This window comes from Manacus vitellinus, unplaced genomic scaffold (genome assembly GCF_001715985.3).
Source record: "Manacus vitellinus isolate BGI_N305 unplaced genomic scaffold, ASM171598v3 scaffold_2_pilon, whole genome shotgun sequence".
NCBI classification, from domain to species: domain Eukaryota; kingdom Metazoa; phylum Chordata; class Aves; order Passeriformes; family Pipridae; genus Manacus; species Manacus vitellinus.
This window is the reverse complement of record NW_021940208.1, coordinates 37,998,036-38,019,505: the sequence shown is the minus strand read 5'-3', so window position 1 is coordinate 38,019,505 and position 21,470 is coordinate 37,998,036. Positions and strand designations below refer to the sequence as shown.

The 21,470-nt window shown below is 38.9% G+C and overlaps 1 protein-coding gene across 4 annotated transcripts in view; it reads right to left on the bottom strand.

Annotated features, from left to right (window-relative positions):
• The window catches only part of SLAIN1 (SLAIN motif family member 1), a 91,998-nt gene that overhangs the window by 50,631 nt on the left and 19,897 nt on the right, over nt 1-21,470 (bottom strand). For 2 of the 4 annotated variants that reach the window (XR_001920514.2, XM_018071451.2), the window contains exons 1-4: nt 15,389-15,495; nt 13,312-13,461; nt 10,897-11,235; nt 1,128-1,292 (exon numbers count right to left, since the gene is read on the bottom strand). Coding sequence is in view for 3 of the 4 variants with exons in the window: in XM_018071451.2 (XP_017926940.2) it covers nt 1,128-1,292; nt 10,897-11,235; nt 13,312-13,372 (565 nt within the window). In the remaining variant the exon portion in view is untranslated. Of the gene's footprint in view, nt 1-1,127; nt 1,293-10,896; nt 11,236-13,311; nt 13,462-15,388; nt 15,496-21,470 lie in introns of those variants that run through there. The other 2 variants (XM_008927373.3, XM_029960965.1) reach the window with 2 other exon arrangements.

The following is a 21,470-nucleotide window of genomic DNA, read 5'->3' as shown; positions in this document are numbered from 1 at the left end:
TGATCATAACAGCTCCTTAAATACCCCAGTGCAGCCACTTATTAGAAATGTATTTTTTTAAAAAAAATTACTTCAGAAAAATTACATTTTATATACACACAGATATATAAGAGCATAAATACACAGAGAAATAGAGATTTCTAAAATATTAAATAAAATCAAACTCTCAATGCAATACCATGCAAATTCATGTGGGAACCTGAACTACTTCCATTCTCCTATTCAAACAGGAAAAAAATACAGGAAAAAAATACAACAAAATAAATCCATCAGTCAAGAATATTTTCCAGAAAAGATGTAATTAAAAAGTTTTGAAGACATTTGTAAATTCTGCTCAAATTTGAAAGAAAACACCTGAAGTTTTTTCCAACTTCTCCCTCCAAAGTCTCACAGGACATGGAAGGCATAGGTTAAATCCTTTCTTCTGCCTACGTCCAATGAAATACACTTTTTCCATTTCCTCTCAGAGTACCTCAAGCACTGTGCTAAAAAAGATGGGTTTGGATCTTGATCGATTTTGTTCACGTTCTACATTAATAATTCAGCATCCACTAGATCAATAATCCTTTCATTTCCCCCATCAAGAAGACACCTAAATTAAACCAATTACAGTCATTTTAATTTCCCCACTCAACAAGTATATTATACTCAAGGATACAATGTTTACTACATTTGCTTGGAAGAAAGTGGCTCAAGTTCAGTAGAGGAGAGGTCATGTATTTTAAGATAGTATTTATATAGTGGACTGTAAACCCAACATTGCATACAGTATCAAGAGAAGCCATTTTTAATTGTAGCACCAAAACTAAAAATGTAAACTTACGTGAATTAATTGGATTATTGGTGCTTCTACAATACTACTACTACTTATTATCAAAATTTCAGTTTTAAAGCTGGCACAAGATGACTGGGCAAAGAAAAAAAAAGGTGAAGAAATGCTCAATAACAAGACTAGCAAAATTTGCTTTCAACAACAGAAATTTTGAAATCCTGAGTTATATTAAAATCTGGTGCAAAAAGAACAGTTTGCTTTTAATTTTTTCACAGAACAAAGGATCAGTGACTGAGATGTGTATTTTACCACTTCATCAATTCCTTGCATGCAGCCTAAAAACACAGGTACTTACTACTTGACTGCATCCTTGAAATCCCATTACTCGCTCCATGTAAATTGGAGTCAAAGCTCTGACTGTTCCTCACAGTGACGGGAGAACCAGCAAAGCCAGCATTACTGTTAATGGTGGGGGTACTTGGCATCCGAGTGAGGTTAGGCATGCTTCTTCGAAGTTTATCTGAAGCAAAAGAAGACAACATCCACAGTCGGGTCAGAATTTCCAACAAACACAAGCAGCCTCCAAGTAATTTCTGTAGAAAACCAAAATTATAACAAATTACTTCAAAACAAAGAGAGGTTTTGTTCTGCAGGAGTAATATGAAAATGCTACTGACGGTCTAAAATGCTACTGACTATTTTTACACCACGATTATTCACGAGTAATTTTAAAGACACCAAGAAGCAGTACATTTGCAGAATTGCAAGGATTTAAACAATAAAATGTCATAATAAGGATAAGTTTCACACAGATGTGTAAAGTAGGTCAGATGCGTTTCTTCGCAGAGAATACAAAAGCAAGGCTGCAGTGACTGTCAGACACAGGAATTTACACTCTGGATGTTTAAAGACTGGTGAGATGAATCCATCCTAAGTGACTAAAGTCTTGCTTTCAGGTGCCAATGAAATGCTAAAAAATTCCATTCAGAACCTAACCTTATTAGCATGTTAAGTTTCTGCAGGTGGCCATGTGCAAAACCTATGAAGTCTTGATGCTGTTCAGTTGCCTGGAGCACTGGGTTGACATCAGAATTTTCAAATCTCATGCTTCTCCCTCCTACCTCACTTGTGGTACTGATTTGGTAAGCATTTTCAGAATAGGTCTGTAGGGCCTTCCACAAAAAGAAAGCTGCAAATGTCCCAAATGTTTCTGGGGCAGGTTCAACAGCTAAGGCAAGTGTCTTAAGAGGTCAGAAGACATCTGCAACTCCACTCACACTAACTGATGTGGAGAGAGAGAAGCTGAAACCAAGTCTGACATTTCAAGACTTCCCAACCACAACAGCATCAGGTAATGAGGTAAAGCTCTTTCGGTCTCTTCTGCTGCTGGGCCAAAAGGAGATGATTCAGTTCTGTATAATTGGAAGAGACTGGCAGGGGCAGGAAGGCACAGACTGAATGACCTGGTCTGAATTGCCTCCTGTGACATGACAGACTTCAGTAAATAACCACTGTGGGGAAATAATGGGTCGTTTATTAAACTATCATTAACACTCCACCAAAGGTTTGCCTGTTGGCCAGGCTGAGGAGCAGTGGTATGCCCTGCTGAGGTGGCTATGTCTTTCCTGGTACCGTGGTCAGCATAGAGGCCACCAGCTCCTGTTCCTGACGTAGGTTCCAGTGCCTGGCAGATGTTTGTCCTCAGTTCTTACACTGCAGCAGAAAGCAGGGGTATGCTTGTCTTGTAAGAGGCAGCTACAACTGCTCTCTCCAACAGTAAGCAGGGCATTTCCAGATTGATGTTTTGGTTTTATGCATACGAACAATACATGACACTGCTTGGAACTGCTGGTATGGGTCGACCTCCTAGCTGACGCAGTGCAAGTTCAGTCCACAGAAAAAACAGATTTATTCAGAAATCTCTGTTGCTCAGTCCACATAAATACATAACCTATTTAGCACCGTCATGAGCTTCTCTAATCCTTAAAGCTGCTAACAAGTGAAAAGTAATACGAAGTGACAGTACAGTTCTATCTATGCAGGTTATGAGGAGTCACTAACAGTAACTTCAACATATGTGATGCCTGTGTAACTCCAGCAAACTGTGTCACAGCAAGGCTACATCATCTCCAGCAGAAAAAGGAAATGCAAGATCTGAATCCCTGGCCAAATCCTAATAAAGAACCACTTAAAGGGTAATCCTTTATCAAAGAGTTAGAGTTGTACTTTAGTGACTAATTACTGACACTGGCAGACTGAAACTGTCAACGGCATTGCAATGAACATTAGCAAAATGATTACCACTGTGGTTCAGTCAGGTGGTAAGTATTAATATCACTGATGAAACAATGATAAAAGTTATCAGGCTTCCAAAACTGTCCTGGAGATGCAAACAATGGCATCCACACAGCTACTGCATGTCTCTTTTTTCCAAAATACTCATGGATCTTGCAAACTGAAAAGGGAACTGTCCTCCTGTGATGCAATCCTTGGCCCAGAGTGGCAGAAAATTCATGAATATGGGATGTCTGTACCTACTATTAATTCTAGCCTACCCTTTAAAGTCCTAGGTCCTGAAATCCTTGGTCAACACTACAGAACTTGGCAAAAAATGTTTGAGCAGCTGGATGGTGGTAGGGAAGATGGCACTGCATAAAACAGCTTTTCTAGTATCATGTTGTATAGTAGAAGTTCTTAAGACTCTACATGCTCTTCGACTCAGGGACTGCATTAGCCACCCCAGGCACAACCTGCGCCTTCATCTGTCCAGTGGATGCAGCTACAACAGCAGATAAATAGGTACAAAAGTAGCCTGGATTTCCTCCATGCCATGAGTGGCCACGTCTTTTGCCTCCTCTCCATTAGTCCCTTCTTGTTCCAGCAGTCTGCTCTGCTGCTGATTCATTCAGTCCTCAGGCAGCAGATTCCTGCTGCACCTGCAAATTCTCATCCATCAATCAGCTGCATTACTTCTTTGATGGGTCCTTGTGTCTGCTGAGATAAATGGCCCTGAAAAGCAATGAAAATAGCAGGTCAGTTTTGTGTTTGGGGAAAACCCAGAAACGTTCGCCTTGATGGCATTTTGCAGCTTTCATCTCCTTGGATGATGCATCTTCTTTCATCTCTTTCTTGAAGTTTGTTCTGTCACCTGCTCCCCTCCTAAGAACTGTGGAAATAGTCTTACAGACGTTTTATTTGTAAATGAAATGCTGGCACTTGTGAGCTTAATATATGGAAGCAGAAGGTAGGAGTTATGTGATTTAAATATTATTTCAGGCCACAGAGATGTGACTAGGTATAAGCTTGCTGGAAATATATAAGAAAACAAAAATATTTTTCCAAGCTGCCAGTAGTAAATGCTTCCTTTCCAGACCTCTTTGCTCTCCTGAGACTGATGAGAAAATTAACAGAAAGGAGAAGTGAAGGAGTAGAGTTGAGATGTATTCTCAGGTGAGAAATAATTTGCTCAAGTAGTCCTGTTTATGTTGAATGCTGAAATTTGCTACAGTTTCTGCTACCTCTTCTGCACTTATCTGGTTCAGTGGCAAACCTAAAAAAAAGGATCAGTTCCTTGAAGCTTGTTCTGTTAGGAAGATGTGGATAATAACACTAGGGATTAGGGACTCCAAAGGGCCTACACCTGGTTCAGGAAACAACTGGAAGTGGTACTTAGTGCCATGTTCTAGTTGACAAGGTGGTGATCAGGCGAAGGCTGGACTTGATAATCTCAGACATCTTTTCCAACCTAAATGATTCTGTGGTTCTACAGCATCCACAGTTACTGTGACCCATTAATGAGTCTCAACTATGATTAAGGCCGAAACAAAAATGATTCTTAAGCAGTATGAAGCCACATAAAGCATCACAGATGGCATCTTCACCTTTCCCAGCCTTCTTTGAGATATAATAGCATGACCAACAGACACCGTATTGCCGAAATATTTGAAGTGTGAAAAAAATTCAAGAGTAGGTCATGCAAGGGGAGTTAATAACTAATTCCTGGTTACTATCACCTTCTCATAATAATTGGTGCATATACACATGTGCTTGTTATTTCGCGAGCATTCTTTAGGGGGCATACACTGCCCTTGTTTCACATATCTGCAGTAGAATGAAACACCAAAATCATCTACTGCATGTTTACACTTTTTCCCATATGTAGCATCCATGCTGAATTAGCCCACTGTCTACAGCACAAGAAAAACTGGGAATTGTGAAATACAGGATTGTCTGCCCTCAACGGAAAATGTGCATGAAAAGGCCACCCCCCAGCACAGATCATATTCACTACTGCTGAGAAACAGGTTGAAAAGGAGGCAGAAGTGTCCCTTATTTTGTAAAACATTCCACAAAATTACAGTGAAGACAGCAGTTGGCCTCTTACTCAGCTGCTTCAGTTCTGACTTTTTCCAGGAAGCTCTTCTCCTGATGCTATCTCTTCTCTGAAGTCAGATTGGGATCAGTGGCCCAGCTTCTTCCTGGCAGGAGACCAGAACAGGCAGCACCTGCCTTCTGTCTTCTGATCCCAGCACCGCTGGTGGCTGTCTCCATTCCACTGTTTCTTTTTTTTCCCCTTCCCTGACCTAATACTATCACCAGCTGCAGATTAATGTCCATGCAGCACGCAAACAAACCTTGCCCTCGGAGCAAATCTGCCCCAGAAGAGGTGCACTCTTGGTGGGCTGCCAGATGGGGACTTCTGTAGCAGTTCTTGATAAGTATCATCTTCTATCTGCCAAGATACCTCAGCCAATGAGGCTCTCCTTGTAAGGAGGGCTTAAGATGACTCTACAGTGAAGTGTCTTAAAACACATCTTAAAACACATTTATTCCTTCATTGTTATTCTCTGCAAGTGTTGGCAATGTTTTATTTGAACAAAATGGCTCATGAGCCTTGCCAAAAGTGCAGTATCATTAAGGAATGCGATACAATGAATAAGAATTATTACTGGCAATATATCACTGTTCGAGCTACGTTAGCAATTTCTTACACTTATTTAATTCCTTTACATAAACCCTGAAAATTCAATTCTGCCTTATCTGTATTGTATGCACAAATAAGCTGATGTAAAGAAGACCTGAGATCAGTACCTGCATTACGTTTGTTATAGTTATAACATTTATGACATCCCAAACACACCACAGTCTTATTAATGGTCTGTGGAGTCATCAGCTGATACAATAGAGACAGTGGTAAAAATGCAAATATGGATTAAAAACTAAAAGTAAGTCCTGAAGTTAAGTGAGCGATGCCATTCTTTATGATTGCCAATACCTACATTTCTCTAATGTCGAATGTTTTATTCAAAACTATTGCTTCATCTCACCCCAGCTTCACATGCATATGTTTGCCACCACAGTCAGTTACAGCCAATTAAAGATTTTTCCATTATCCTTCCATGACTCCTCCCACTGATCATTATTCTCAATGTAACTTCAAAGGTAGCAAAGTAAGATTACTTTTCTTGTTTTCTTTAATAAAGTCTGCAACAATTTCCTAGAAAGAATTCTCCGTTTCTTACTGAACAAGAGAGGTTATGAGCAGAAAACCACTTCATAAATTAGTAAGAACAGACTTTTTCCCACCTCTTCAAACACACAAATCAATGTTAGTCTGCACTGAACTGATATATATCTAAACACCAATCTACTGCTCCTGAAATGCTGCTCTTCTGTATCTGCCTGCAGTTCACTTTGAAAAAACCCAAACAACAAACAGAAACCACATTTGCAGCTTTCAAAACGAGGAAACGGTGCAACAGCCCATAATGTTCATAATATTTTGCCTGAGAAATATTACTCCCCAGAAGAGCAGGCAATAAATTAACTCATAACTAGTAATTTCTGGAAAATAAAAGCAAAATTTTTCAAGTGAATGGTATCTGTGGCCTGTTTATGAAAGTCTAAGCCAAGGTAGAAACTTAAAAACCAACAAGAAAAGGTAATGGAATATATATATTGAAAGTAACCAGATAGAATGCACTGCTACTCCATGAATGACGTATTTTCATCTGCCCCTTCTTACTGTATTATAATAAGTTCTTTCTTTACCAGGAATAATTTGTCCAAAATACAAAGTTGCCAATTTTCAAGCATTATAAAAATGGACCCTTAAAATGCACAGAAATAAGGGTTTCCAGGATAAAAGTTTATGAGTAAGCTGATCTCAAGAGCTGGAAAGTGGGCCTGAACACAAGAAAATCAATCCCATTTTCAGTAACTTGTCTATCCTGCATTTTGACTACTCTGGATGATTTCACAGCACTATAGTTCCGTTACTTCTAGTTTCAGAAAATTAGAAGTAATAAAAGGCATAAATACTAACATCTATTAAAAAAAATAAAAATATTAAATAGAAATAAATTATATTTGGTAAAAAGTTAAAATGAAAGCAATTACTTCTGTGTCACAGTAAGTAAAAGAAGTGCATATTTATGGACAACATGAAGCAGAAAACAGCCTGGTTTTATGACTTTTGGTTGCATTTGTTATATGAAAATGACTATATGTAAAGTATTCTTGATATTAATACATAGCAACATTTTAAGTTGCTAACTATTAACTTCTTCAAATTAGAGAAATGAGAGGTATAAACATAAATCTTTCCATTGTAAACATATTAAAAGCTTTATCAAATTATAAAACACAAACTAACTAGATGGACTCACCTTAGCTAATTACAACAGATACTCAAAAGCTATTCACCTCCTCTCTCAGATCTTCTTTAAATGATCTATTATTGACCCACTAATTGATTACAAAATTCCTGAAAACCAGAATACCTTAAAAAGTTCACAAATGGAATTTTTCTGATGTAACTCATCATTATAGACAATTCGGCTGATTTAGGGAGCGTGTGCAATTAAACAACAAAAAAACCCCAAACCTATTTCATACAAAGCTTTTCTATTTAGTGTATTCTTGCTAGAACTGGAAATAAAACCTATTAGAAAGCAAAGATAACATACACACTCTACAGGCAACAGCTGCAAAAATGTTGTGTAAGAGGTTAACAGGTACACCTACTGTCTATGCTACAAGTGGCCCCAAAGACACCTTAAACACATCGTAACATATTTCACAATATACATACATTTTCTCGTATCTGCCACTTTATGCTACTGTTTACCAAGACCCTTTCAATACAGGAAGCTGTTGGGGACTGGCAGTAAATGTGACTGGCACCACTCACTCTGACATGGGTGGGATAAGACAAGATAAAGAACCTGAGCCTGAGAGTGTGGGTTAAATGGTGTTCTATATTAAACCAGAAGTATATATTTAATTTTTTTTGTACAGCAATTTAAAACAGGGCAGAGCATCAAAATTACAGCAGGGGCAACACTTTGCTATAGTACATTGGCAGGAACAATGTGTGAGCTCAAAATTATGGCTTCAAACACAGCTGGAAAACATCTGTGAGCCTATTCTCACCCCAAGTAAAGGTAGAAGATTAGCACGGTGCCGGAAACCGTAAACAATTTCTCTGCTACCTAAAATACAAACCTGTGGATGGAGAACAAACACACCACTGGTTATAGGGAGAGATTAGACAACTAGTGCACAAGTGTCTATGTAGAGGTACCTCATGACAACTGAAAAATCCTGGATTGTCTATGGCATTTAAACAGAACTGACACAGGGCGATGGTGAAGCCAGGGGGTATAAAAGTACCTCATGTAGCTCTGTGTGGACAGCTGAATTGGGCCGTTCATACACAGGTGGGCACCCACATCTCAGAATCTAAATGTAGAAGCTTCTCATCAGGCAACCAATATTATACTCTGAAAAGAATTATGGAAGTTTTCCATGTTTATCACACCTTTAGCATATTTGTTACAGTGTAGGTAATTAAATTAAGTACCTCAACCAGAGTAAACAAACATCACTAGAAGCAGGCAGGGCAGTATCCATCACACCATTTGCCTAGAGGCAAAAAATCATACTTAAACTAAACACAGAGACTAGTTTGGAGGAGACTTTGTGTCAAAGCTAAATACTGTTTTTCCACCCTGGACAGAGTGTCAAAATTCAACAGTTACTTGCTGCTTACTCTTCTTTTATGGAGAGCTCTGTGAATGAGCAGATGAAACAGGGGCCAGACCCTTGACAGCATATACAAGAATACATGTGATCTCTTTGGAGGAAGAGAGAGGAAGAAAGATTCAGGAAGACTGTTGGAATGGCCAAGACCAGCAGCATGTGGTATGTACGATCTTCATTAATTACGGATCATACTTTCCACATATACTGAAGGCAGAAACAAAATAGTTCAGCTCTTCCATCTATCACATCCCTCTTTCTCATTTGCCTTGGTAAACTGTTAACAGTGTGGAACACACCATAATCCACCATACTGAGCATCAGACAAATTTCTATTCTGCAGTCTATCTCCATTCAATCTGCAGCAGTTCTTGAGAGACAATTAAACTGTTGCCAAGATGGTAAGTGCCAATGAGATGATGATGTAATCAACACAGTGAACACTTTACTCCTTGTCTCTTTGTCTGCCAAAAGAACACAGCTAAAGTAAAATGTTTCTCACCATCAATATTTGCCATTTATATGGATCAGAGCTGCATGAGTCAGTGGCTGAAAGTGTAGAAACTGAAGAGACAATTCCCCTCTAAAGACAGTGGTATAAGACTGTCTGCCATTCCTCCAAGCAGGTAACTGAAATCACACATGTCCAACTTCTGGGTGACACCAAACACATTATCCAACACCTCAAAGTTCTCGAGAAAAAAGTCAACCAGGTGGTAAAATTGATGGTCTTTTACATTAATAGACTTGCTAGTTAATAAACTGGGAGTGTTTCTAATGCCCTAAAGGTTTCCATGTGGGAATCCAATGCCTAAGTTCCACTGACATGGAACATGAAAAAAATCATTCAAAACACATTTGAGGGCCACATAAAAAAAAAGAAATAATAATTTAAAAACAACAACAACAACAAAACAAACAAACAAACAAAAAAACCCGCAAAACTACATCCTGTCCTTCCTGAAACAAAATGCTGCATAACTTCCCTTTCTATCTCCCAACATTTCTGCAAGCCCAGCAATACTGTCCCATTCTTGTACCTCACCAGCAAGAAAAATAACACTGAAATTAATATGGCATATATGCTGCACCAACAGACACCCACGTTGCTCTACCCTCTGCTAACATCAGCTTTTCTTATATACTGCCACTTGTCAATTATACTTCCACGACATGGCTTACTTTGAATGCAAGTGCTTTTGGCACCAACCTGTCATGTCTTATTTGTCAGAAAAGCAACATGCATACCTGTAGCACTATAAATAGCAACTGTGTGTTGTTTTGAACAACACGTTTATTTTCTTGCCCAAGGGTGAGCTGTAACCTGTAATGTTACAAACAAGACCCTGGCCGGAAATGGACTGCTTAGAATTAGTTTGGAGGAAAGACTGAAGAAATAAGAAAGTAAGACACAGCAGAAGGAAGAAAATTGTGATCATAACAAGAAAAGAAAAGTAGTTAACAGCAACAACGTAGGGAAACTTAAATCATGAGTAAGCACCAAAAGACAAATCTTCCAGAGGCTCTGGAATACATTTCAAATGCAGTGCAAAAAAGCAGCAATGTCTCAGGATAGTTTGGGAGTGACAGTATCTCCCACCATTTTTAACGGTCAGCCCTATCAGACCTAGAACAGGAGCAAGGTGTTGACCCCTGCCATAAGCACTCATCCTGGATTCACAGCACAGATGCATTAACAGCAAGCTCAGGAATAAGAAAGAGAATGAAAATCTGAAACCCCCGATATATATGTAACTGTATCCACGATGGACATGCACACATCAAGCTTGAAACACGATCAGTTCTTCTAACCAACTAATAGTCTGTTAAACATGCTCTTCTTTCCTTTTTTTCTTCTTTCTTCACTCGTGGTCATCCTTGCAGCATTTTAAAACAGATTAAAGCAACAACTTTCAGGACCAGGTCACAGATTACATTTTGTAGCAAACAAATGCTTAACAATAGCATATTTTTTTTAATCATCCACACAGGTTTAAATTATTTGTCACAATTTATGGACAAAACGGAACTGGCACTTGACGCAGAGAGAAGACCACTTCTCAGGAAAGCATGCGACCCACCTCCATTAATCCTATTTGGTTGCTGATCTGGAGTTTGGGCTTGAGGAGAGTAGTAGGGTTGCTGATAAGTATTTGTAGGGAATTGTGGGGAAGTAGGGCTTCTCCTGCAGTCCCGGATACTGGAGAAAGTCTGTGAGTGAGGGATCCCTCTCTGGAAGGGGGAGCAGCGAGTCAGACGTGGCTGTGGAGGTGGAAGGTGGTCAAACTCCTCCTCGTCCTCAAGACTATAGCGATCATATTCCTGGTCACCACATGTCCCTTTCTTTCCCGAATGCAGAGAGATGCTGGAAGTGTGCCTTGACACAGATGCTGAAGTCGAAGCATAATCTTGCCTAAGGCCTGTAAATTCCAAGAGGAGGATGATTCAGCTCCTGCTAAGTGATTAACTCTTAATATGCACTTCAAGCTTGAAAACTAAGCAGGTAAGTAGACATAATTTTACACCAAAAATTGGATTTACAACATAACTAGGCCAAAGATCTGACGTAGGATTCATCTGATCTAATTTTCAGTTCTACCTTTTAGGTATTTAAGCCCAAATTATTTCCCTCAAGATCCCTTTTTAATAAAAAATTGAAAAAGAATACTGGTGTCTCCAAAAGATGGCTTAGATGTCTCTCTTAACAGAAAATGAACCCCCTCACAAGGTACCTAGTTCTATGCCAATAAAAAGATTACATGAGTACTAGGTTTGTAACTATAAAATATTCTTAATTAGAGCAATTACACTCACATTAGTTTTTGACATTTTTTAAACTTATAACCCATGTAAATATTCTGGCTCTCCACCCTCTCTGAACCAGTAGTAGTTCCTGAAAGCATCTGGTCTCACAGACAAGGCTTAGTGGTAACACAACGGTCTTTTACATAGGTACACAATCCTACCACCCTTTTCTTAGAACACCAGGTTTTGAAAATCATCTTGCTATTTGCACTACCCCAGAAGAGCCTGTTTGCTCCAGGTCAAGTGAGAGGGAAATATTCACAACCCTTGCACATCCCCCCTTTCCCTAGCTGCACAGTAGCCAGGGAAAAGGGGGATGTACATCACATTTCCAGGAGCCAAGTAGCTCTGCCAAGAGCTGCAGATAACAGCTTTCCTAGATTTACAAAAAGCCCTCAGCTTTAACAGATGCCTTTGCTTCATAATAGAAACTTCTTAATATGCTTCCTCTCCCCCTCCTCGAGTGGGAGTTTCTATTTGTGGTTGTGAAGAGAGCGTGCCTGCATGCACGTATAGAACTACCACTTTCCACAGGATTACATGGACAACAACTGTCACGTGCTCAAACATCCTGTTCAGCTGCTACTACATGGATACAACCACTGCACCTGACACAGATTAGAAGAAAACCCAGTGTTTTTCTTTCCAGTTTGCCAATGACCTAATTCAGAGCTAAGTACCTGAAATATTTTTCAAACCTCACTCTGAAGGAGATGAGCACAGCTGTCATTTAAGTTATGCAATCCTTTTTATATTTAATAGTCATAATTTTTTTCTTTTTAAAATTAAAACACTCGCTAATTTCTCTGCTGAACATAATAAGTGCTACTAAATACACAGCAAGTTTGACTGCTGACAAGTGATCACTCTGCCTGCTCTGTCTGGTGTTTGCAGACAGATCACTGCTCTATTTTTTTCTTCACATTTTTTGTTTTATATAATCACTTATTATTTGGCATTTTCCTTCTGGCTCCACCTCTGAATTTCTCTTGCTTTTAATCTCACCAATTCTTCCTTGATGTCTTGCTTGATACTAATAGGAAGTAAGGAAGATACTGCACTTACTGTCTCAGTGACCTCTAAGACAAATGCCCTTTATTTATGAATAAATTTTCCAAAAATTACTATTTAGCCAAACTATAATCTTTATCAAACAAGACTTTGGGTTCAGATTTGTGATAATCACTAGTTTCAAACCAAGATGCTAAATTTAAAGGCCCCAATTCAGTATTCGAAGGGGATTTAATTTCAAATTTAACCTGACAACTAAGAAAATCAAACTTGAGGCAAAGAAAGTGACAAGAGCTGCTTATTTTTGCCTTTCTCATGAAACATAGAAGAAAAATGTTTATCATCTTCTCTCTCCAGAAATAAAATTATTTCAATTAATGTGGTAAGACATTATAAATCCTCTAAATCTAAATGTACTTAACATATACAGATATACCAGTCTGAATTCAGAAAAATACAAACATCAAATTTTGAGAGATCCAGTATCAGCTCAGATTAACCTGAACCCAATAATATGCACATCTTCTCCATGCAGGTGAAGAGTTTTTCCACCTGTCACTCAAGAGGCAACACCGTTTAAGAAAGATCCACTTGACTAAGACCAGACTGGAGCAGTTTTAACTGCAACAGGAAATCTTCCTTAAGACTATTATAAAAACAAACAAAAAAAAGCCACCTACTCTCCTCCTGTAGACGAGCCATGATCTGAACATCAGTGAGATCCTGCAGCTTGTACCCCATTGAGATGGAATCATCTTCCAGTTCTGAAGTGCTCAGTTCACTGTCTACTGATGACTGTGGACTCAAAGGGGAACTCCTAGAAATGTAACCTATGTAAGAAAAAATAAACTTTAGGCTGCAAACATGTCTGGCCATCTTTCCTTCATGATCATCTGCCCTTTATACTACAGTAGCTTAATATATTTTCTGTACAGCACATAAAAACTTTCAGAAGTGTAGTTCCATTCACTAACAATTAGCAGAGAGCTTTGATACTCGTGAGTAGTAGTAAGTGTAGTAATAGATCATGAATTCCCCTGCTTGTTCCCAAAATAGCATTGAATAGCCCAGATAATGAATAATTTATGCAACACAGTTCTGATCCAGCTGAAATCATTTAGTGCAGTCTAACCACATCTGAATTAGAATCTCTTATGGGACTGTGATTCTTCCTACTCTGTTCTGAAATGCAAGCGTGTATATGTGTCACCAGCATCTGGTCAGTACTCGGATGCCGTATCAGAGCTGTTGAGCTAAATTTTATTGTTTCTTCTTTTTTTAAATTGTTTATAATTATCAGATAAATCAATTACAGTAACAATTAAGACTGAACATTATGCAACAGAGAAAGCATTGCCTCTTTCACAGAGCTACCTTTCGGAGAAAGCTCCAGATTCCACTTTTTCCCTGCATTATAGCAAAACATAAACTACTTTGCAATTAGTTGCATGATCTAGTTGTTGTTACACTTTAAAGAAAAACCCTTCAACTAAAACAGTAAATCACTTTCTAATATCCTCTGGACCACCAGAGACCCATAGCCTGCAGGGCAAGAACTGCTGTGACCTGGCTCACCAGCCGTGCTTATGTCACAGATGTGTTTGCATCCTCTAGCAACGTTGAGAGCAGCCACCTAAAATTCATCCTACATTCAGCTGTTCTCTAATAATATCTTCAAAAGAAAAGGACAAGCAGGGGATTACTTTGCTTTGGAAGGATTGTAAGGAGCAAATCTGTTTGCTTTTTCAAATATGCAAGTTACAGCAGTCCCTGAGGTTCTGTAGAGGTAGTAATAGCTGTGCTCTTTTGGAGCAGCAGTGGGAAGCTAGACAAGATACCTGAGGGTATCTCAAACAGCATGAGACGCTTTCATTTAGGAACTAGATTTCATCCCACTGAATAGGGAAGCTTACACATTTCACTCACATGCAGACACCTACATCAGGCATTCAGTCCGGAGCTTCATCTCACCCACAGTCCCATATCCCTTAAAACAAGCTTTTTGCAGTGATTTTATGAGTTGTAAGGAAAATTGTACTCAGATCTGTGACACCGATGCTAACTTCCTTAGCCCATGCCTGCTCCCATCAGCAATAAAATGCTAATGCCTCTTCCCCAGGAGATTATTTTCTCCACTACCACTGCTGCTTAAGAGAAGTCACAGATACAAACTGACTGCTGATACCTGTACTGAAGAAGGAAAAATGCAAATCCTTGCAATTTACAGACCATAGAAAGTTTGTATTTTTCCCAGAACTCTGCGTCCCCTGAAAATCAGTGGTAAACATAAAATAAATATCAGATAGTAGCAACAATACCAGTTTGAAAACAGCCATGATTCTGACAGTTATTTTTATTATAGAGAAAGTCTCCTTGCAATTTCATCAGACAGCTGCACATATGTTTCTGCAGACACAAGAAATGGGTACCATGGGGCAGAAAAAAGCAGCAAAGTTGGGGACTGTTTAAGCTGACACAGTCACAACTATACTATCAGGTAAATTGTTATTGATGTTTACTAGTATCACTTTCCCATAACATGCTGCATAACAGAAGATAACATGTAGTTAATTTAATTAGGAAGATAACTTGCAGTTAATTACCAAATTTTAGGTCATTAAAAAAAAAATCTCCCCATGAAATGTGAGTTTATATACAATCATCTGTGAAAAGTGTACTGCTGTTAAATGCTAGCAAGATTAGATTAAATTAAGCAACTCTGTAAGCACCACAAATCAACAGAAAGATAAGCATTACCTGTCCGTTCAGGTGTTAGTATTGCTTTACTGGAGGTTTTAGAGAAGCTGGGACTATTAAAGCCATTGGTATACGGGGTGAGTCTTGCAACAGGACTATAGGGAAAAGCCAAGGAGACAGGTGTAGAGAAGAGGTTCCGCCATCGGCTAGCTGTGAGGGATGCAAGGGAGGAGGGGGAAAAAAACAAGATTTATAGTTATTAATAAAATAGTGCTGTTAGAGAGAAAAATAATTTCATCTTAATCTGTTCATTACACATTTTTTACTTATTACAAAAGGAAAACAATGGAAAATTCAGCAGCAAATCAGAGGAACAGCACAGTCTTCTACATGTGTAAGTCTGCTTCAAAAGCTTTTCTAGCAAATATGTCTTGTTTACTATTTTCTACGTATACACCTTTTTGGTATATATTCATCACATACATCACTTGGTGCCAAATAACAGAGAAAGTAAAAACTGCTACAGTCAGTAGAGAAACACAAATGAAATTTTTAATGCTCTTCAAGGAATTGTTCATGGCAATCAATCATCACACAATTGAATTAGCAGCTAAATTATCAGTTAGAGGAGTTTAGAGACACAGGAGTAAAAGACGCTTAACCACCAAGTGCTAAAAACAACTGTAATCCCATAGCAAGCTTTTAAGCTACCACATTTTCCCTTCTCTTTTTACAGTATCAAATTCCTGATTGCATAACCATGTTTTTTTTGTTTTTCACTGTTTCTGCAGGACCAACCAAATAACAGAACAAGGCATCTCTTTTTCTACATATTGTTTACAAAAAGCCTGCAAGGCATCTGGTCTTCTGAGCACTATCACAAAACACTCGGAGTAGGCAAAAAGAAAGCTAAAGGCTTATTTAATTTACATTTTCTTAGCTCATCCAGTAAAAATATTAATACAACTGTCCTGTGTTTTGCCTATTTTTAACACACCTTCAAAAGGTAAAATAAAGAACATCCACATGCTCTTCAGAAAATAAATACTAATGATAAAATTGTTTTAAGTAGAAGGCAAAGGAAAATTTTAAAAGTATAAATTTCAGAGAACCCATTAAGATACAAGCAAATATGAAAAACATATGATAGTATTACCCTCTTTTTTTCCTTGATAGAATCTATTTTGCCCTCGGAAATGTTATGTACACAAGAGAGGGAGCTAGGAACATACCTATACCTAGCTTCGGAATCAAGGGCATAATCTCAATGCTTAGCAGTTGTACTTTGTAGTGTCATATGCCACAAACTGGTTTTCAAAACAGAAGGGCCCAAAAGCCCTCAAAATCTATTCTCTACCACATGGCTACTTTAACAGCAGAAATCTGCTGTGTTATTTGGACCTGTTCATCTGGTCATCTTAAACACTCATAGATATTACAAAAATACTCAGGTTCTGTATTTTCAAACCTGACAGCAAAAAGATTTAGCAGGACATACAAACTTTATTCCTCCTTCTTGCTAACATCAACACCAAGTGGTCATGGGGACAGCAGGGATATCTCATTGATGGGCTGACAATCACATCCTTGCAACCTTTTGGAGTAATCAGTCTGTCACCAGTCTAAGAAGTGCTTTCTCCGTTTGCTTGGACCCACTTAAATGTACTCCTGGGTCTGTAAGGAGTAAATAGCCTTTTCTACTCTTCCCACAAGTGCTACTAAGCTTGGAGTAAAGGCAACTGCCTGGCTCTAGTGGTGGCACAAAGCAGTCTGCTGGGAACAGGGATTACCTGCAAGGCTCAGGCTTTGTGGAAGGTTACTGAAGTACACATAAGAAACATAAAAAAAAATTAAAATTGCATTCTTTAGTGTCTCCTCATCAAAGAATTATTGCAATTCCCTCCTTTTTGACAATTCTAGTTCCTTCAAGTTTAAAGAAACCTAAAGGTCTGAGATCTTACCTTAAGGCAGCATCAGCATCACTTTTAGGAAACTGCTCAATGCCCAGCCACACAGCTCAGAATTCCCAGTTGGGCCATTTGTCCTTAACATTCACTAATGTGATCAGTTCAAAAATAAGGCACACAGGTGTTTCAGGACAAAAAGGAGAGCAAACACAGATGGACACAACTCTATGAACTAGCAATTAACACAAATCCCTGGGGATGAGATTAGGAACAGGAAAACCCATGTGATGAATAAGTGGCTTAAAGACTTGTGCTATCGGAATTTTGGGGTCTTTTATCATGGGGCAGTTTATAAGAAACCAGGCATGCTGGAGACAGATGGGATTTACCTATCAAGCAAGGGCAAAAGGTTTCTAGCCCACAAGGTGGCAGGGATGATTGAGGGGCTTTAAACTAGATTTGAAGGTGAAAGGGGATAAGACCAGGCTCCGCAGAGATGAGCCTAGGAGTGGCAAGCCAGAGTTAGGGGCAAAATCAGCAGCCCAGCTGAAGTGCATCTACCCTAAGGCACACAACATGGGTAACAAACAAGGGGAGCTGGAAGCCATCGTGCAGCAGGAAAACTGTGATGTAGCTGCCATCACAGAAATGTGGTGGGATGATATGCGTTACTGGAATGCTGCAATAGATGGCTCCAAGCTCTTCAAAAGAGACAGGCAAGGTAGGAGAGGTGGTAGGGTGGCTCTGTATGTTAGGGAGTCTTTTGACTGTACAGAGCTTGAGGAGAGTGATAATAAGGTTGAGTGTCTATGGGTAAGAATCAGAGGGAAGGCCAACAAGGCTGATATCCTGTTGGGATTCTGTTATAGACCACACAACCAGAGTGAAGAGGTGGATGAACAGTTCTATCAGCAGCTGGCTGATGTTTCACCATCGCCAGCTTTTGTTCTTGTGGGAGAATGTAACCTGCTGGATGTCTGCTAGAAACTCAACATAGTGGGGAGGAGGCAATTCTAAGAGTGGCCCAGTGGAGAAGGACCTGAGGGTGCTGGTCAACAGCCAGCTGAACATGAGCCAGCGGTGTGCCCAGGTGGCCAATGGCATCCTGGCTTGTATCAGGAATAATGTGGTCAGCTGGACTAGGGAAGTGATTCTTACCCTGTATTTGGCACTGGGAGGCCACACCTAAGTACTGTGTCCAGTTCTGGGCTCCTCAATTCAGGAAGGAGGTTGACTTGCTGGAGTGGGTCCAGAGAAGGGCAGAAAAGCTAGTGAAGGGTCTGGAGTGCAAGTCCTATGAGGAGTTGGGGTTATTTAGCCTGGAGAAAAGGAGGCTCAGGGGTGACCTTATCTCTCTGCAAGTACCTGAAAGGAGGCTGTAGCAAGGTAGGGATCAGCCTCTTCTTCCAGGCAGTTAGCAAAAGGAAAAGAAGACATACATAGTCTTAAGCTGAGCCAGGGGAGGTTTAGGTTGGATATTAGGAAGAAATTATTCAAAGAAAGGGTGATTAGATATTGGAATTGGCTGCCCAGGGAAGTGGTGGAGGTACCATCCCTGGAGGTGCTTAAGGAAAGACTGGGTGTGGCATTGAGTGCCATGGTCTAGTTGACATGGTGGTGTTTGGTCACAGTTTGGACTCAATGATCTCTGAGGTATTTTCCAACCTAATTGATTCCATAACTGACAAGGAATTAATAACAGCAAATTGATTTGAAGCACTCAATAGAGTAGATCTCAATATCACATCCACAGCTAATATCTATCATTTCCACTAGAAATCATCAGGAAGAGCAAGAGATGGCACTTCCTTGTGATTTTATTTTTCTGCCTAACACAAGCTACTGTTTTGTAGCAGCCTGATGAGCTGCCAGGCCAATTAGCTGCCAGCATGTTCTCACCCCCAGATGTGGTCAAGCGTAGAGCACAAATAAACATCATTCATTACCCTCTACAATAATTGCTGTGAGCTGGCCCACTGAGCACAAAGCAACAGTTATCACGACTGTGAAAGCAAGAACCCACACGAAGAGTATAATTAGTATTTATGGCAAACCAAATTTCAAACTCCTCTTTCAAATAGCATGTGTTCTCACAGAAACACGGATAGAAGACGCCAAGAAACTCTATCTACACTGACCTCTATTTATACTAAATCTCTAGAGATACTAGTGTAAAATATTCACACTTCTACAAACTTCTGTCACCGTACCTCAAATAAAACTTCAAAGTGTTTAAGCATCAGCAAAGGATTTTTAGGTATATGATTAAATCCATTGTTTAGGATCAAATATAGAAAACTGTCTTCATTAGTTTTCAAATGGAAATATCAAAGCACATAGAGTAATTTATGGTATTAATAAAGACAGAAAAATTAGATCTACTGAAGTTTTACGCTAATGACAAAACAATAAAAAGCTATGCAGGAAGCAAGTGCTAAAGACATGTAGGCAAACACATTAATTAATATAAAAATTGTGAAATCCCACAACTGTGCAATGGATAGTCATTTGAGGATGACTGAATCAGAGACTGTCCTGGTTAGCACGATAAAACACCACTATAGTATGCACGGATGAGACAGTGATGTTAAGACCTCTATTTTAAGCTTAAAAGCCCAGCTGTTAAGTGTTGAATTTTACAGTATTTGTAGCTTCTTCTTAAAGCCCCAAGTCCGGTTGCCCGCTGATGAAATAAGAAACTCAGGTACCCTTTAAAGACAAAGGAATCTTCTAACCTTTGCAGCTTACTTATATGGAAGATGCACTGAAGGAAGAAAGACATTCAGCCATAGAAAGGAAAACAGGGCCATCTAAAACAACCATCAAGAGAAAGAAGCCAAAAAATCCATTTAATTTACTGACAGTAAAGATGTAGACACATTAAAAATTTGACTTCTTGAAGCATAGAAGTGTTGGAACTAATATTCTTTAATACAATAACCATAAATTGTCCCAGCCATCTAAGTCTACAGTTAGATTAGAAGTGCCCACTTTTCTGGGTATGATTTCCCTGGTTTTGAAAAATTCTCAGTAACTTAACTGCTGCTAATGTACTGTGCTACAAAATATCTACTGTAATATTTTAAAAAGGGATCTTTCAAACTGACCACATAAAGAATCAAACAAAACCTTTCCTTTAAAAAAATAAAATCAGCAACAAGTGAGCCTGCTTATACCTTTAAAATATTTACTAACAGAACTGAAAGTTTAAAAATTAAGACCTTATTTTTACAACTTCCCCAGAGATATCAAAATGGTAAAACAGATGAAAATAGAAACTCCTATTGAAAAATACGACCAACTAATAAAACACAAATATCCACTACCCTGGCTCCTGTGAATAATCAGTATTTAATAAGAACTGATGGAAAATTTCACATGAAAGCCTGAACAAGTAAACATCTACAGAATTGCATGGTTCAAAAGGAACAAGAAACCCTCAAAACCTCAACATGCTGTACTATACCTAAAGCAATTCCTTTCCTAAAACCAATTCCTCATTTAAGCTACATAAGGTACAAAATTCCTAAACATATATAGAAGTGTGGCTTTGAGAGCAAAGATGAAATTTGCTATTTAAATTAATAGGAATGTTCATAAGCATACCCAGTGTAAAAACTGGTATAGGTTCTCATTATATTGCTTTAATTTTAGGGGTCACATTGATGTAAACAGAGGCAGATCAAACACAGGTCCTCTACTTGATGAATCAGATATACCTAGGACATTAGATGTGATATACATAGGACATATGGGTAACCAAGCATTGGAACAGGTTGCACTGAGAGGTTGTAGTCTCTCTCACTGGAGATATTCAAAAGTCATATGGACAAAATTCTGTTCAATGTGGTCTAGGATGACCCTGCTTGAGCAGGGAGGTTGGACCAGAAGACCCACTGTGGTCACTTCCAACCTTATTCATTCTGTGATTCTGTGATCATATTAGCTAGGGAATCAGAGTTTCCAACAAACCAAATAAAGTACATGCACATTTTGCACACCTTCCATTTTCATAACTCCATTATGAAACTCAGTGAAATCTGTTCGTCAGAACTGGAACTTACTTTCACTCTGAGCAACACAAATAAACAGTACTTCTTTGCTATAAAGACAGAAAACAAAGTCATAAATACCCCTGTTGTATTACTGACTAAACATACTAAATTATATGAAGCATTATCTAGCTTGTTTATCTACTCAATTAGCTTAAGTTTTATATAGGCCTCCAGGCCAAA